Here is a 17,758-nt window from a genome sequence, read left to right on the forward strand (position 1 = left end):
TATTCTCTACTTACCAACTTTTACTATGATTTCTGTTCCTTTAATGCCATGCGAGTATCTGAAACGAAGAATTTCCCCTCAGGGATCAAGAAAGTATTCAGATCAGTTTCTCTTTATATGTGCTGTCTGCTGTGATGCTGAGCTGCTTTTCCTTGTTCTGCTGCTGACTGTGTGTGATGACAGTAAAATGGAATCTCATCTACTAAATATTTGTGAGATAAAACATCTTAAAACTAAATAAAATGAACAGAGACAGTCGGTTAAATGTCGGCAGCTTTCTTTCTGTAATACGAGTTCAGACCCAACGTGGTCGTTCTGAATCTGAACAGAAACAACAAGCGTCAGTTTCTGAAGCAGAAAAATACTAAATTTAACATGACAAATATACAAATATACAAATTTAATGAATAAAAGCAAAAGAACCAGAACAGCATGTGTTTGTCAGAATATTCTGAATCTGTATTATATTTATATTCTGCTTTAACAGCAGCACAATGCACACCTCAGGAGCAGGGAGGGGCAGCATCAAAGAGCCGTTGTTAGCGTTGTTAGCTAGCTGCTGTTGGCTGGAGCGTCACAGAGAAAGTCTGTCGGTGTTTTAAACCAGATGGAAACTACCTCCTGTGTCCAGCAAAACGCCTAAAATAAGATACCGCAAATAAATAGCTCGTCAGCCATCAGCCTAGATGCAGAATTCTCCTTTGACGGGTCAGAAGCTAAAGAATACGGACCAGCTGTAAATGAACCTATTTATTTTGCTATTAAAGAGTAAATGAGATGCAATAAAGGACAAGATGACATTTTCATCCTCGCCTGGTATAAAATCTATAATTTAAAGGCACCATCAAAACCAGCATCCTGTAGATTAAATATCTTCTAACACACCTGGAATACACCTGTAACTGTAAAGCTGAGGAAAAGAAACTAACAGTTAATGCACAGATTTTCTAAATTACTACTTATTTACATACAACCACGTTCCAAATAACAAAGTTAGTCCTCCGTTACTTTGTGACTAGATAATGAATTTAGAGCTGATGGAATCGCATCCTTCAATTTAGCTCCAGCACTATCAGACAGACATCTTGTAGTTCAGCAATACAAACTCAAAAGTTATCAAACAGTGGTCGGACAAAGAGGGATTCTGTGGGAACACCACTAAATGTTCAATTTCAATACCATACACCAAAACAAGGTCGAGGGTGTGGTTAAAACAGTGAGTCGGTTCATGAACACTCTGAGAGAAGCCAATGGAATCTAACAGAGAGATAAACGCAGTACTGAAGCTGTCATTCTCAACGTCCACATGAATATTAAAATCCCCTACAATAATAACTTTGTCCGTTTTAAGGACTAAAGTTGACAAAAACTCTGCAAATTCAGATAAGAATTCAGAGTACGGGCCAGGTGCTCGGTACACTATAACAAAAAGAATTGGTTGCAGTGATTTCCAACTTGGGTGTGAAAGACTAAGAACAAGACTTTCAAATGAGTTATAGTTTAGTTTAGGTTTAGAGCTGATTAGTAGGCTAGAGTCGAAGATAGCTGCAACTCCACCTCCTCGGCCTGTGCCTCGAGGAATGTGAGTATTAATATGACTGGGAGGGGTGGATTCATTTAGGCTAACATATTCTCCATCACCCAGCCAGGTTTCAGTAAGACAAAATAAATCAATATCATAATCTGATATTAGTTCATTTACTAGTACACCTTTAGAAGAGAGAGCTCTGATGTTTAAGAGTCCACATTTAACTCTCCTATTCGTTTGCACTATTGCTCTTGTGGTTTTAATTTTTATGAGGTTTTTATGCACAGCTCCTCTTCTGTTTACCTTTTTAAATAATTTCGATGGTCGGGGGGCAGACACCGTCACTATAGGGTTTTCACTAAGTAACTCCTGAAATGGAGGAGCAGAGAAGTGTGTTAGACTGCGACTCTGCGTCATCACGGTTCTGTTGAGTGTTCTGCCTGTCTCCATGTAGTCTGGATTATATGTTTGATGCAGATTCTGCCAGAACTGGATTTAGTCTCTGTGCATGAACTGATCCTCGGTCTGCTTTTTCCTTCACACCTTCATGTAAGTATTCAGTAAGTATCACTGACTGCCTTCAGCTCTCTGGTGTCCTGCATTTGGCCTCGGTCCCGTCTGTGCACTCGACTGATCGTCCGCTCCGTTATGAACCTTCAGACCTCTCAGCTGGTCTGGGATCAGGTCTGCTTTCTGTCCCCAGAGTCAAAGTAAACCTGGAGAAGCAGCGTTCAGTTTTTCTGCTCCATGTATCCGGAACAAACTCCCAGAAACCTGCAGCTCTGCTGAAACTCTCAGCTCTTTTAAATCAGACTGAAGACTTGAACTGCGTTTTTGTTTTCTATTTAACTTTAATTAGATTTATATTTTATTCTCTTTTTATATTTCCCCTGTTACTTTTATGTAAAAACTTTAAATGTCCTTGTTGTTGAAATGTGCTGTACAAATAAAGTTGTAGGACTAGAAAGCAGGTATATTAAAAACATCAATCTTTATGAGTCCTAAAATGTATCCTCTGAGGGGAATATAAATATCAGACAGGAGGTGAGAGTCAGGACAGAAAGGCTCGTGCTCCCCTCAGTAGTTTAGACTGGCACAGCCAGAGGGCGCTAAAGTGTTTTCACCGCTCAGGATTTCAAGGAGCACCGGGACAAGGATGAAAAGCTGCTGCTGCTGCGAGAGAGGAGGTCCTGCACTGAGGGCTGGACAGACAGATCCACCACAGACAGAGCACTCCTACCTTTGCTGCAGTGTGCAGGTGAGCTCACAGTGGAAAATGGACTCCTGCTGAAACCACAGGGACTCCAACCTGAGAGACTGCAGAAACTGCACGTAGGACACCAGGGCACAGCAAAGTGCTGAGAGAGAGCCAAACAGCCTGTCTGCTGGAGAACCGGGACACACACAGAGTCCTCAGGCTGAGAGACGCCAGCCAGTAAGAGGGAGAGACCCTCAGAGGGACCCGAAGGACTTTGATACTGGACTCTAGCTTAGCAGAACAAATAAATTTAATAAAGAGAAATCTGAAGGAAGTGTTTTTCTGTTGAAACAAGGACAATTATGAAAATACTGATGTTCTAAAACAAAGGAATCATTAAGTGTTGAATAAACATCTTCCCACAGAAAGGGGGACGCGGTGTTATCAGAGCTGAGGGAGGTACGTCACTGCCACTGTTGGTCATGGACAGAAAGTGTCCTGTAGGTGGGGTTCTTTAAGTTTCCTAGAAAACGCGAGACGTGCGGTGCTGTGGTGGCCCTGAGAGGCCAAACGCACTGCAACTTAAGAAAACACATTCATGTAGATCACAACACATTAAGACTTTTGGGTTGGGTCAAATACAAATCACACTTCGCATCAAAAGCCCAGAAAGAGAGATAAGGTCAGCTCGTATCTCGACAGAGCAAACAGAATCCTCACGCAGAGAATGAAAAGCAAACTCAGAGACTTAAGCTTCATCACCACTGACCTGTCCAGTCCGGCCAGACCAACCCAAGCACAACATCAGGTCCACATTATCTTACTGCATGTTACTCTGTTCAGTTTTAAGTCAAGTACTTAAGTCTGGTATTGTTCTGAACATGATAACACAAATTAGACTCATTTTAACATATGCTCATTATTCTAATGAGCTTCATGTGTCTCTTGTTCAGGATGATGGAACAGGCTGGGGGTCAGGCAGACAGAGGCTAGCTGGTTAATGCTAATGAGCCGGGCCGAGGCTCTGAACTGGTCGTAGGCTAATGACCCAGATCCTGATGGATCCGGGTGCAGACTCGTTACCAGCAGTCTGTCACACCAAGGACGTCATTCCAACCCTTTTCTACTTGTACCCATAAAACTTGAGTTAGAATCCAGCCACTGGTTCTGGCAGTTCTCCCGCTGTTTCCTTTTAAATACCGGACTTCTTCTCTGCTTTCTTTTCTCGGTGCCTGCCTTTAATATTTTCACTGAAGACTTCAGGAGGATGGCCTACAGTTTAAACTATTTCAGACAGGCTATTATTGCTCCCACCAAGGCGCAAAATGTCGCAAGAGAAGGTTTTCGACTTGGCGCAAATGAACTCAGCCCAGCCGCTGTGACAACGGCGTATGCCGTGATAGTAATTAGGTGCGCTGAGAGTCCAGACAGTTGTGACGCGTCGTGTCGATGAGTTTTACGGTTTAAACATCTAAAACCTGAGGCGCAGCCGCTTGCTCTGTTTGGGACTGTGAGCTGCACTTTACCGGAGCTGCTCAACTTAAGGTGCGTGCGGTGAGTGTTTTCCAGTTGGTTTCGGTTTCACATGCAGTCTGTGCAGTGTGTCAGTCAAACGGTCTAAAGGGGATCATTCCTGCAGAGCAATAAGTAATGCCCAGCAGAGTATAGGGCAGCTAGACTTAAAAGATGTTATGAATTATGGGAGAGATTCTGAATGTGCAGAAAGTTTTGAACAGGAGCAGGAAATCTGCTGAAACACAGCATTTATTAAAGTCCAGGAGTTTTTAACTTTAATTAAAATGAAGTCATTTGAGGTGAAAAGGTGCCACATGCACACCCCATGCAAAAGACACAAACTAGGAGGGAAGACTGAATCATGCCTGCAGGTGTGCTGACTCAGCAGAGCTTTTATTAGATTAGAAAAGTTGATCTACAGGAGAAATATTGGCATAAAAGCAATAGCTACAGAATGCCTGAAAGCCTCACTGCATTTTTATATTTTGAATTGTCACCTGCTGCCTGAATTTTGTGTTCTCCTTTACATAAATAAAGACAAGACGGAAATTTTAACCAGAATGCAGGAAATGAAGTCCTCAATGCTTATATTTTTCTGGGGGAGGACCCCCAGACCCTCCTCTTCAGTCATTTCCACTATTGAAACTAAACCAGTGCTGTTGCATTTCAAGACCTCTACGTATACTGCAAGAAAACAGTCTCTGGGTGGACTTTCTGGAGGGGAATCGTTTGGTCTCCTAATTTAGGCTCTGATGTTGAGGTTGACAAGTATGCTGATCACACTTATTCATTATTGACCACGATTACTGACTGTATTTCTATCCATACATGCTAAAATTGTGAGTTTGGCTGCTGAACATTTAAAACAATTCTTGAGGATAGGGGAGCGATGGCCCCTACCCCTGAAGTGGACTTTTTAGGGTTGGGCATGGGGCTGGGGGGCGCCATTTGAAAATCTCGCCATTGCTGGTCACACTCACATGTAAGTATTCCAGACAGCTGGATAATATTTACATATCCACTATTTATACATATTGCAAAAGAAAGAGAAGCTCTACATGCTTTCTCTCCCATTTTATATTAAAACATCCCGTTTCCCCCAGGGCCAGCTGTCAGAGGGCCAAATCATTCCACCTCAATATTCTAATGAGCTTCATGTGTCTCTTGTTCAGGATGATGGAACAACATATTGAATTATTAATGAGACGTTTTTAGATTCATGTTGAATAAATTAATTGTTATATTAATCAAGTAATAACAATATCTTTAAAATAATGATAAATACATCAGTCATTAGATGAATCGACTGGCTGAAATAATAATCGTTAGTGCAAACATTTAACAGTGAAGTATAAAAGTGACCAACGTTTTCCCGTCCACATGAACACAATCTGTGTTAATGAGTCCAGCATCATCAAGTAACTCCTCACTCTGTCAAACATCTCCCACAGCTTTGAAATCGTTCAGTGTTTAGTCTTGTGCTTCTGTTTCTGTGAGTTTGAGATGTTCCATAAATCTAAAAGTTTCAACCTGAAGTGCTTCAACAACTGATATCTAGTAGTTTAGACTGTCCCATATATTAGCTGGATATATTAGCTTCTTTAATGGATCCCACATTAATGTTCTTCTTTAGGATAAACTTTGACCCTTCATTAATGTTAAATACTTCTCTCTCAACACACTGAGTGTCTTTCTTAAAGAGAGCTACAGCTGACACTGTTATCAGTAGTAAAAACAGTTGAACCTGACAGAGATGTGGGAGGCACTGACGAAACCAGAGTGACAAAGTGGCACGAGGTGCTTGGTACACTATAACAAAAAGAACTGACTGCAGTGATTTCCAAGGTAAGATGAGGTTGTTTTCAGTAGAATTTCCACAGGCAAACCTGCTCCAACTTGAAGCTTTATGTTGTGTTATGTCAGCATGTTTCACGCTCAACCAAACAGGCAGTGGAGATGAAAAAGATTTGAACTTTCTATGTGTTTCCCACGAAAGGAGAATTAGGTTGGGGACATAGGTGTAAATCACAGGGGGTCAGGAGGGTTGTCTTCCCCTAAAAATATCATTAAATAATATAATGATGTATTTGGGCGGCTAGAAGGTCGTGGGTTCAAACCCGGCCTTTCTGTCCTTTCCTTTTGCATGTTCTCCCCGTGTCTGCGTGGCTTCTCTCCGGGTGCTCCGGCTTCCTCCCGCCGTCCAAAGACATGCGGGCTGGGTTGATTGGTGTCTCTAAAATTGTCCTTAGGTGTGAGGGTTGTTTGTCTCTGTGTGGCCCTGCGATGGACTGACCTGTCCAGGGCGGACCCCGCCTTTCGCCCGATGTCAGCTGGGATTGGCTCCAGCCCCTGTACGCAGCATAAGCGCCTGACGATGGATGGATGATGTATTTCTTAAATTGTGTGAGTTGTAAAACAATATAAAGGCAAACGTGGCAAAAATGCATTTTAAGTTTAGAAACATTTCGAGTCCCCACTCACATGCCTCACAGTGGTTCGGTCCACTGCCTGCTTTTTGGGTTTTAACCAAACAGGTCGATGATACGTAAAAGATATGAACTTTGTAATTGTTTCCCATGAAAGGAGAATTAAGTTGGGGGTGGGTTTTACTTTAGAAAAGATGTGGTTACTACAATGGGTGGTCCAGTCAAAAGTCTTAGAATTGTTCCCAACGGCCACAGTAGGCTGCTCTGCTTTGAAATTTGAAACAATCGATACCTAGGCCGACTTTCTGTAACCAGATCGCGGCAAAAAACGACTATTTGGATGCTTTTGCTGGCAGCCAAACACGCAAGCATCACACGGAAAGAAAGAGAAGCGCACGGCCTTTTCTCCTCATGTGCCTGCACCATAAACTGTATAAGAAGTCGGTTTGATCGGCCGCAAGACTCTTCTCCTCTGCTGGCTTCTTTAGAGTCTTTAGTGTCGTTTTGTTTAACTCCTGACTCTTTTTCTGCTTCTTACTGTCGTCTTTTCACCTTGAAAGGAAAAAGCACTCACAGAGATGTTTCAACTCTGTTAATTGGTCCAAAGTCAACAAAATTCTGGGTTGTTTACTTTCAACACGTATCAAAATATTTTCCTAAATTCGTTTCCCACAACTCGTTTTGTCACTGAACTGTTTCACTCTTCCCCTCTCATTCAAATAAAATCGACTTTCCCGATATTTCTATGTAACAGTTATTTGAAAATAGACCAATAATAGAACAACAGTTCCAGCACATGGCTTTTGGCTGCAGTTTCTGGACCTTTGTGAATGCAAAGTTTTGAACTAATCTGTGCCTTGCAACTTAATCCGTAACGATGACGTATAAATGCTGTGGACCAGCTGCGCGCTTCCATCTCTGGACGCCACTTCCATCATTGGAGCCGTGACATGGAGGTTTGTAGGTGGATTGGAGGCTGGATGGCTCCCTGTATGGTGGGGGGTTGTTCCCCCTCCCACAGCTGCTGCCGTTAGCTCGTTCTGCAGGTAAATGTTTTTAACAACGTGTTTCTCCTCCTCTGTCCTCCTGACAGTAGCCGAGCTGCCGCCGTTAGCTCGTTCTGCAGGTAAATGTTTTTAACAACGTGTTTCTCCTCCTCTGTCCTCCTGACAGTGGCTGAGCTGCCTGTTGCCGGGAAACCACACTGCTTAGCCCACATGTCCAGCTGGTCAATACTTCCCAAACCATAATTAGCAATCATGTAATTAATATCAGGAGCCTTCATTACTGAAGGGACTTGTTCCTTCTTACTGTTATTTGAACCCATTTTCCGTCGGTTGTTTGAATAACCCTGAATTCCCAGAATGTAATAAAGGATTTACCTTTTAAATTTAGAATGAGGTGCCTCTTTTGTTTAAAATTTGGGAGGCTTGTTTAAGTCTTGTGTTATGAGGACCTTGAAGCCGGGTGCCTGGAAAAGATAGTCATATGGTTTTTCACCTGCGGCTCCGAGCGTCAGAGTCCTCTCACGCGTGTGACGAGCCGACAACGCCAAAATGTGGTGGGAAAAGTGTGTTTGAATAAACAGCTCAGGCAAACACTCGTCTTTCTGTGAATTTCATTCAAGTCTTCTGCAGAAGGAGCTCACGGGGACACATACACATCAGAGAGTCTCATCCCAGTGAGCTGCAGTGTCTCAGCTCATGCAGCTTTTATCTTAGTCTCAGGGTGGGAGTACTATATTCAGTGTGAACCCCCTAAAGTCCTGACCCCTCTGGACTTACGTTAAAGCATCACACACATTTACCTTCCATTGACCCCATACCCAAGAGGCTGGAGGCCCCTAGTGAGATCAGTTATATGACAGCGTTTTGTTGAATTTCCATTAATAGGAAAAATTTTAAATGTCATCAAGTACGCTGTGTCATCAAGTACCTCACCGAGCTCCGTGTGTTCTCGCTTCTTTAATGAACAAAGTGTTTCAAAGTTTTGCGCATTCTTTCAGAGCCAAAGCCAACACCTGTCTGATTCCAACACCAACAATCTGGTCGATCACTTCAATCATATCTGCTTGTCGTCACTAAATATTACTGCTCCTCTAAAGGTTATATATAAAAATAATGTTTGTTGCTGCACTACTTTGCTAATTTGAGTCCTTGATTTCAGCACACGGGTTGAAAAGCATTTCTATGTGTGGTCTGTTTTTTATACGTATCTGTGTGAGCGTTGTTGGACGAGCGTGACAATGAATAATTTAATTGACTGCTTCAGTGTAACTGCTGGAAATATTATGAAGAATACTCTTGGCCACGTTTCTCAAAAAGTTTTATTACCTTGAAAGAAATCTGTTCTGTCTGCGAGTTTAATAAAAGAGCTCCTCTGTTCCTTGGAAATGTGGGTGTAGTTTTACGTTAAGGCCTCCTACTGTTATTAACATCATTGCAGCCTTTCATGTGAGTAATCTCTGCTTCCACCTACAACATTTTACAAATGTTTTGTGGTTAAATACTTCTCTCTCAACACACTGAGTCTTTCTTAAATCCCCAACTGACAGAAGTGTCCAGGAACTCCAACATCAGCAGCTGCAGTTGACACTTTTATCAGTAGTAAAAACAATTGAACCTGACAGAGATGTGGGAGGCACTGACGAAACCAAAGTTACGTAATGTGACACGAGGTGACTTAGATTGCAGGTGGGACAAAACTTGACTCCTGTTTCTCTGGAAGCTGTCAGCCTTCATGACATTGTGCAGATATCTTGCTATTATCACCCAAAATAAGATGTTCCCCTTTTGAAAATTGTAAATAATAGTTTGGATGGTTAGAATGTGGCTCAGAACAGGTCAAATAATGCAGACATGAGAGCAAAAGAGATTATTGATTTATTATAACATAAATCTGTAAATCCCAACCCGTTCTCCCTCCCTGACTCGTGACATATGGACCCATGGTCAAGAACCATTGGCGTCTCACTGGTTTGTAACTTCAATTCAATTCAATTTTATTTATATAGCGCCAAATCACAACAACAGTTATAATAATAATAATAATGATCCTTATTTGTAGAGCACTTTTCAAAAACAAGTTACAAAGTGCTTTAACAAGTGTAAAGAATAATACAAAAAACAAACAAAAAAAAGATAAGAGCATGAAAATTTAATATAAAATTAGTAAAATACAATAAAATAAAAGGGATAAAATAAAGTCAAATAAGATCGGGAAAAGCTCTCCTATAAAAGTATGTTTTAAGAAGGGACTTAAAAGAGTTCACTGACTCAGCCGACCTGATTTCCTCGGGCAGGCTGTTCCAGAGCCTCGGGGCCCTGACAGCAAACGCTCTGTCCCCTTTAGTTTTCAGTCGAGACTCTGGAACAGACAACAGACCTCTGCCCGAGGATCTCAAGGTACGTGCTGGTGCGTATGGGACTAAAAGGTCAGAAATATAACAAGGCGAGAGGCCATGAAGAGCTTTAAAAGTGATCAATAGAATTTTAAAGTCAATTCTAAAACATACTGGGAGCCAGTGTAATGAAGCTAAAATAGGAGTAATGTGGTCATATTTCTTTGTTCTGGTTAAAAGCCTGGCAGCTGAGTTATCTCAGAGTGCTTTTCATAAAGAGCAGGTCTAGACCGAACTCTGTGATGATATTTACAGAAGCCCAACAGTTCCCACCAAGAGCAGCACTAGGAGACAGAGGCAAGGAAAAACTTCCTTTAAGAGGCAGAAACCTCGAGCAGAACCATGACTCAGGGTGGGCGACCATCTGCCTCCACCGGTTGGGGTGAAGGGGAGAGAGAGAGAGAGAGAGAGAGAGAGAGGGCAAGAGAGGAACAGAGAGAGAGGGAGAGAGAGAGAGAGGGAGAGAGAGAGAGAGGGGAGGGAGGCAGCCTACACAATATACTCACAGAGGTACAGACAGTGAAGGTAATGTTGTCCCTTAGTTATGCTGCTATAGGCCTAGACTGCCGGGGGATTTCCCATGATGCACTGAGCTCCTCTCTCCTCTACTTTCTCTCCCTCTGTATGCAACCTCATCCCATTATTGCATGTTACTAACACAACTTCTCCCCTTTCTGGTAGTCTTGTGCTTTCTCGTCCCTCTCCTCTCTCCTCCTATCACTTCCTGCAGGTTTTTCTGGCTCTGGAGCTGTGGAGTCTGGATCTGTGGTTGCGGGTCACCTGCTGCCCCCGTGTTCCTGCTCGACACCCTCTGCTGCAACAACTATTGTTGCTAGTCTTATTGTTATTATTGTTATTATAATCATTAACATTACGATTGTTACCATTAACACTATTATAAATATCTGTACCATTATTCATTTAGTCTATAGCAACATTACCTTTACTGTCTGTACCTCTGTGTGTCTATTGTGTAGGCTGCCTCCCTCCCTCTCTCCCTCTCTCTCTCTCTCTCTCCCTCTCTCTCTCTCTCTCTCCTTCACCCCAACCGGTGGAGGCAGATGGTCGCCCACCCTGAGCCATGGTTCTGCTCGAGGTTTCTGCCTCTTAAAGGAAGTTTTTCCTTGCCTCTGTCTCCTAGTGCTGCTCTTGGTGGGAACTGTTGGGCTTCTGTAAATATCATCACAGAGTTCGGTCTAGACCTGCTCTTTTATGAAAAGCGCTGTGAGATAACTGTTGTTGTGATTTGGCGCTATATAAATAAAATTGAATTGAATAGAAGGAGAAGCCATCGCTAGCTGCTAAGCTAAAGTCGCTAACAGCTAAGCTAAAGTACTGTAGCGTCAGCTACCAAAACTTTTGAACAACTATGAGATTGAACAGCAGTCACTAAAAGATGGAAAGAACTGTGAGTGCTTAGGCAAAATTACTGTAAGAAGAAATGTTTGGCGGACAGTTGGCTTCTGTAATCTAACAAATGTTATTTAGCGAGAGCAGCACAACACGGTACCAACACACAAGCACCGGAAACGGAAATGAGTCAACACGCTTACCGCAGTACGTCAGCAACGTCCGTCCGCACCAGTAAGTATCTCCAGTAACGCACTGGAGATCCCTATAGCGTCATAGTTCAACGCAGTGAGGGAAGCTCTGTAGCGTCAGTTTTAGACAGTAAAGGTAGGTATATAATATTTAACAGAAAAGACAATGAAAGGAGGTGGTTGGGGTGAAAGGAGGGCCAGAACCCGGACTTTGAACCAGGAGACCGGTGTTTGTGTCCTGTCGAACCTAACCAAGTACTTTTGAGCCTAAACAAGTCCTTTAGTACCTAAACCTCTCCAAGTACTTTTAGTGCCTAAACCTAACCAAATACGTTTGGCGCCCTAACCTAACCAAGTACTATTAGCGCCTAAACCTAACCAAGTACTATTTGCGCCTAAACCTAACCAAGTACTTTTGAGCCTAAACAAGTCCTTTAGTACCTAAACCTCTCCAAATACTTTTAGTGCCTAAACCTAACCAAATACGTTTGGCGCCCTAACCTAACCAAGTACTATTTGCGCCTAAACCTAACCAAGTACTTTTGGTGCCTAAACCTTACCAAGTACTTTTAGCGCCTAAACCTAACCAAGTGCCTTTGGTGTCTAACCCTAACCAAGTACTTTTGGTGCCGAAACCTAACCAAGTACTTTTGGTGCCGAAACCTAACCAAGTACTTTTAGCGCCTAAACCTAACCAAGTGCCTTTGGTGTCTAACCCTAACCAAGTACTTTTGACGCCTAAACCTAACCAAGTACTTTTTGACGCCTAAACCTAACCAAGTACTTTTGGCGCCTAACCCTAACCAAGTACTTTTTGGCGCCCAAACCTAACCATGTACTTTTGGTGCCTAACCCTAACCAAGTACTTTTTGGCGCCCAAACCTAACCATGTACTTTTTGGCGCCCAAACCTAACCAAGTACTTTTGGTGCCTAAACCTAACCAAGTACTTTTGGTGCCTAAACCTAACCAAGTACTTTTTGGCGCCTAACCCTAACCAAGTACTTTTGGTGCCTAAACCTAACCAAGTACTTTTTGGCGCCCAAAGCTAACCAAGTACTTTTGGTGCCTAAACCTAACCAAGTACTTTTGGTGCCTAAACCTAACCAAGTACTTTTGGTGCCTAAACCTAACCAAGTACTTTTAGCGCCTAAACCTAACCAAGTGCCTTTGGTGTCTAACCCTAACCAAGTGCCTTTGGTGTCTAACCCTAACCAAGTACTTTTGGTGCCTAAACCTAACCAAGTACTTTTGGTGCCTAAACCTAACCAAGTACTTTTTGGTGCCCAAACCTAACCAAGTACTTTTTGGCGCCCAAAGCTAACCAAGTACTTTTTGGCGCCTAAACCTAACCAAGTACTTTTGGTGCCTAACCCTAACCAAGTACTTTTTGGCGCCCAAACCTAACCATGTACTTTTTGGCGCCCAAACCTAACCAAGTACTTTTGGTGCCTAAACCTAACCAAGTACTTTTGGTGCCTAACCCTAACCAAGTACTTTTGGTGCTTAAACCTAACCAAGTACTTTTTGGCGTCCAAAGCTAACCATGTACTTTTTGGCGCCCAAACCTAACCATGTACTTTTTGGCGCCCAAACCTAACCAAGTACATTTGGTGCCTAAACCTAACCAAGTACTTTTGGTGCCTAACCCTAACCAAGTACTTTTGGTGCCTAAACCTAACCAAGTACTTTTTGGCGTCCAAAGCTAACCATGTACTTTTTGGCACCCAAACCTAACCAAACTGCAACGTTTCACAACTTTAATAATGTGCGGTTTCCAAATGGTGATGTTTCGAAACACAAGCATTTTATTTAGAAATTCTAACTAGACGCATATTTGTTGTTACAAAGCGTTGATAACTTGACCGCGAGCGAGTAAACCATGCTATGGCATGCATAGTTATGTCAGTAGTTACATGGGTTCCAAACCAGAAACAAAACCAGAAACAGTTGCATGGACCTGAGGGCCACTGATCTTTGAAAAATAAAGAGGGGTTCTCAAATCAGTGTCAGAGACTCACCTTCAAAAAAGTCAATTGCAAGTAAGGAGCGTAGCTAACAAGGAGAGCTATGTTAACATTAGAATACAGCTGTCGAAGTACAGCTGGTAGTCAAGAGATGTGCTCGAGATGACGGCGGCTGACTTTCGCTGACTTGATAGTCTAGCGTGAGCTGCAGGCAACTGCAGGGACGGGGAATAAAAACAGGGCGTCAGTGCATGAGCTTTGAACAATGATCAGGCAAAAGGTGGTTCAAAATTTGTGCAGCCGGAGAAAAGCAACTGCCGCCACCGGACTTGGCGCCTGTAGCCGCCTTGCCCTCGCTGGGTCTTAATGTCATGTGATGTTGATGTGACGTCATGGAGACAAAAAAGAATATATATTATGAGAATATACTATATATAGTATACAGGTTGAAGTATTTTTATATGTGCTTTGTTTTTTCCACAAATCTCTGAGCGTTGTTGGAGGATCGTGACAACGAAGACTTTCACCTTCTTTGAGGTAGTAGTGAGAGTATTTCCATTTGATGTTACTTTCTTCTTCTGCTCCACCACATTTCAGAGGTAAAAACTTTGGCCTATTTTTTACTCCACTGCGTCGATCTGACAATAAAAACAAAATAGTTTAGACACAGCTAACCTGGGGCCGTTTGGGGCCCCTGAGGATTTGCCAACATTACATTCAATAGTTAAAATCAGCCCTGACCAAGTCATGGCATTAAAATGCTGTTTCCTTTACTTTAATGATGTTTAATGGGAAGGTGATGTCTGTGTGCACGTGCCTGGTGGAAAGAAGCAGTTACCTTCAGCGGTAGGAAAGACTGATCTGTGCGATGTAGAGCAGGACCATTGCCAAGAAGATCCCACCTTTCTAATGTTCATTCACATCAGAGGTTAAACATGTAGCTCCACCCAGCATCTAGTGGAGCCACCTTTCAGGTGTAACCGGGGGCGGTTCCTCTGTATAAATACATGTGCAGTTCATCAACAGTCGCAACACTTGAGGCGCATCAAAACATTAAGGTGACTTCTCCCTTAAATTCAGAGGACTTTGTGACAATGGCTGAACAATGGGGTCCGACTAAGAAGGCCACTCTGCAGCAGATCTCTGAGGACGTGAGTTTCAGTCTACCTTCGTTCTTCACAACCTCCAGGCACAACTCTGTGGTCTGTGTTTCCATCACATCTGATTTCTTTTCACAGGTGAAGGATCAAGTGGAGAAAACGACAGGAAAGGACTTTGAGAAATACAGAGCATGTCTATACAGGAAGAGTGACACGAATCCTGGGGTGATGAAAGAATTCCTCATCAAGGTAATTAATATTGTGACAAAACTAAATAAATGGACTGAATTTCTTGTGACATCCAGGTGAGTCAGCCGACACTGTTCCTCACTGCTCAAAAACAAAAGATCAGGTTGAATATATTTATTAAGATGTCCAAATGTCCTCTCTTTCCCCTGCAGGTTAATGTTGGAGGACCGGACTACATTCATCTGTGGGTCAGAAAGGAGGATCAGACTTACAAGCTGTTTAATGTAAAGCAGAAAGAAACTAAAGACAGCCCACTTGTACCTATACCTGCAAATGAGTAATAAGTAAATACATACAGGCTGCAGTCTCATATTAAAATGCTTCTTTCTTCTTTGTTTAAGTTGTTGGGAAACTATATTGAAGTAAACTCCTTATAAAAGAGTTTAGCCTGGAGGGGTTGAAACCTCTTCCTGTGTCTGAAGAATGTTAATCATCTATTTACTGTACGTGTGAAGCAGGTTAAGGAGGAGTGCAGGTGGTGGAGGTTTGAGATGTTGACATGTCTTCAGCCAAGTAAAGAAAGATTGAATAACACCTGAGTGAAATCATGTCCGTCCTGTTGTTGGCCACAGTTAATGTGCGTCATGTCTTTCTAAGAACTGAGGAGGGAGCGCCTCTCCTTAGTCATTTCTGTGTGATGCTGAGGATTGCTGTGGCTCTCAAGCAATAAAGATCTACTGAGAACCTGAATATTGTGTCATGTGATGTTTGAGCACCAACTCTCATCTGCACTAGACAAGAACTGATATTTTCAGGACAATAAACCCAGAGACGAAGACATTTGGTGTTTGGAAGGAGAAGCTGAGTGCACTACTTTCTAAACTAAACTGTATCTTTCTAGTGATTCTTATTTACTTTGGGGAAGTCTAATTTTTGCTGGCAGAAATAGTTAAAAAGTTAAATAAATGCCTTTAGTTTACATGTTTGACACGATGTAAAGAGGAATGGAAATCCTTACCTGGAAACCAAAGTAACAACAATCATGTGAGGGAAACTCACTCAGAATGATTTGTGATGAGGTGAGCTTCAGTCTGCCTTCATCCTTCACAAGCTCCACATACAACTCTACTTTGATTTCATTCACACACGTGCAGAAAAAGACAAGTAAGAAATATCAGGAATTCATAGCACTTGAATCCAGGAGTCAGGTTGTGGCTGGAAAAAATAATTCCATCAAAGTAATTCCAGTTTTTATTGATTGCTTGAACACATTTCTTGAAATTAGGCCTCTTTTTCTCAAAACTCTAAACTCAAATCCACAACTTCTGACCCAGTTCCCCAAACGTCCTATTTCAGGTCAGAATGAAGCTCTCCACTCAAAACCACTCAATCTAGCTGAAACTTTCTTTTCTTTTTATTTATTTAATCAGTTTAATTTAGCAGGGACAGTGCACATTAGTGACGGAAAGTATCGATATTTCTGATCCCAACGTTTCCTGCTCTGGGATGGACACCGAAGTCCTTTTAGGCAAGTCATGCCACTCGGCAGCCATATTGGCAACGCCTCCGGGCAGCTATTTCAGACTAACAAGAGCTCCTCTCTGAATGAATGGGCAGAGAACCAGAACTGCACTTATCCAGGTCACCGGGACATAAAAACTACATGAATAGAATCAGCATTAAAATCTGATAAAAAGTTTGACAACTTTGCCACGAAATAAGGTTTAATTTTCACCAGTGCTGTCTCTGTGCTATGATGAGCTCTAAATCCTGACTGAAAATCCTCAAATAAACTATTGCTCTGTAGAAAGTCACACAGCTGTTTAGCAACTGCTTTCTCCAGAACCTTAGAGAGAAATGGAAGGTTAGATATAGGTCTATAGTTGGCTAAAACATCCGGATCAAGTTTGGGCTTTTTCAGAAGAGGTTTAATGACAGCTACTTTAAAGTACTGTGGTACATAGCCTGTTGATACAGATAGATTGATCATATCTAGTATAGAAGTGCTGACTAAGGGTAAAACATCTTTAAGCAGCCTAGTCGGGATGGGGTCTAAGAGGCAGGTTGATGGTTTAGATGAAGAAATTATTGAAGTTAGTTGGTAAAGATTGAGGGAAGCAAAACAGTCTAAACATGTATCTGTTTCTACAGCTGTTTCTAAGGTTCCTGAGTTAAGAGATAAGTCGGTGCCAGTTGAGGGCAGGTCTTGGTGAATTTTGTCTCTAATAGCTAGAATTTTATCATTAAAGAAGCTCATGAAGTCGTATCTACCTGACGCATCGCCATGACGACGGCTGGTGCGAGGGACTTCTCAACGGCAACAGGGGCTTCTTCCCCGAAAACTACGTCCAATCGTGCGGCTAGGAACGAAGCCCCGCCCTCTGCTGCCCCCCACAGGTTAAACACGGGAACTGCAGGAACAAAACAGAGAAGAAGTATTTTATATTCAGAGATCCAACAACTTAGAGTAAATATACACAGAGAGAAAGTACTTTCTATTCAGAGATCCACCAACTTAGAGTAAATATACACAGAGAGAAAGTACTTTATATTCAGAGATCCAACAACTTAGAGTAAATATACACAGAGAGAAAGTACTTTCTATTCAGAGATCCAACAACTTAGAGTAAATATACACAGAGAGAAAGTACTTTCTATTCAGAGATCCAACAACTTAGAGTAAATATACACAGAGAGAAAGTACTTTATATTCAGAGATCCAACAACTTAGAGTAAATATACACAGAGAGAAAGTACTTTATATTCAGAGATCCAACTTAGAGTAAATATACACAGAGAGAAAGTACTTTCTATTCAGAGATCCAACTTAGAGTAAATATACACAGAGAGAAAGTACTTTATATTCAGAGATCCAACAACTTAGAGTAAATATAC

The 17,758-nt window shown here is 42.1% G+C and overlaps 1 protein-coding gene across 1 annotated transcript; it reads left to right on the forward strand.

Moving 5' to 3' along the window:
* The first annotated feature begins 14,596 nt into the window (after positions 1–14,596).
* LOC119896625 (leukocyte cysteine proteinase inhibitor 1-like) lies at positions 14,597–15,613 on the forward strand. Its single transcript, XM_038710127.1, has 3 exons — positions 14,597–14,725; positions 14,813–14,923; positions 15,076–15,613. Exons 1-3 carry the CDS (start codon positions 14,669–14,671, stop codon positions 15,202–15,204), a joined length of 297 nt encoding a protein of 98 aa, XP_038566055.1. The 5' UTR covers positions 14,597–14,668; the 3' UTR covers positions 15,205–15,613.
* Positions 15,614–17,758: the final 2,145 nt, after the last annotated feature.

The sequence above is a fragment of the Micropterus salmoides genome, unplaced genomic scaffold (genome assembly GCF_014851395.1).
Source record: "Micropterus salmoides isolate LMB-PRFRI ecotype aquatic unplaced genomic scaffold, ASM1485139v1 Ms_hic_scaffold_10, whole genome shotgun sequence".
NCBI classification, from domain to species: domain Eukaryota; kingdom Metazoa; phylum Chordata; class Actinopteri; order Centrarchiformes; family Centrarchidae; genus Micropterus; species Micropterus salmoides.

Bases quoted from the DNA above. Each gene is read 5' to 3' on its own strand.
- LOC119896625 (XM_038710127.1), top strand. From the start codon at position 14,669: ATGGCTGAACAATGGGGTCCGACTAAGAAGGCCACTCTGCAGCAGATC. The intron at 14,726-14,812 runs GTGAGTTTCAGT...TTCTTTTCACAG, and splicing joins TGCAGCAGATCTCTGAGGAC to GTGAAGGATCAAGTGGAGAA. The intron at 14,924-15,075 runs GTAATTAATATT...TTTCCCCTGCAG, and splicing joins TGAAAGAATTCCTCATCAAG to GTTAATGTTGGAGGACCGGA.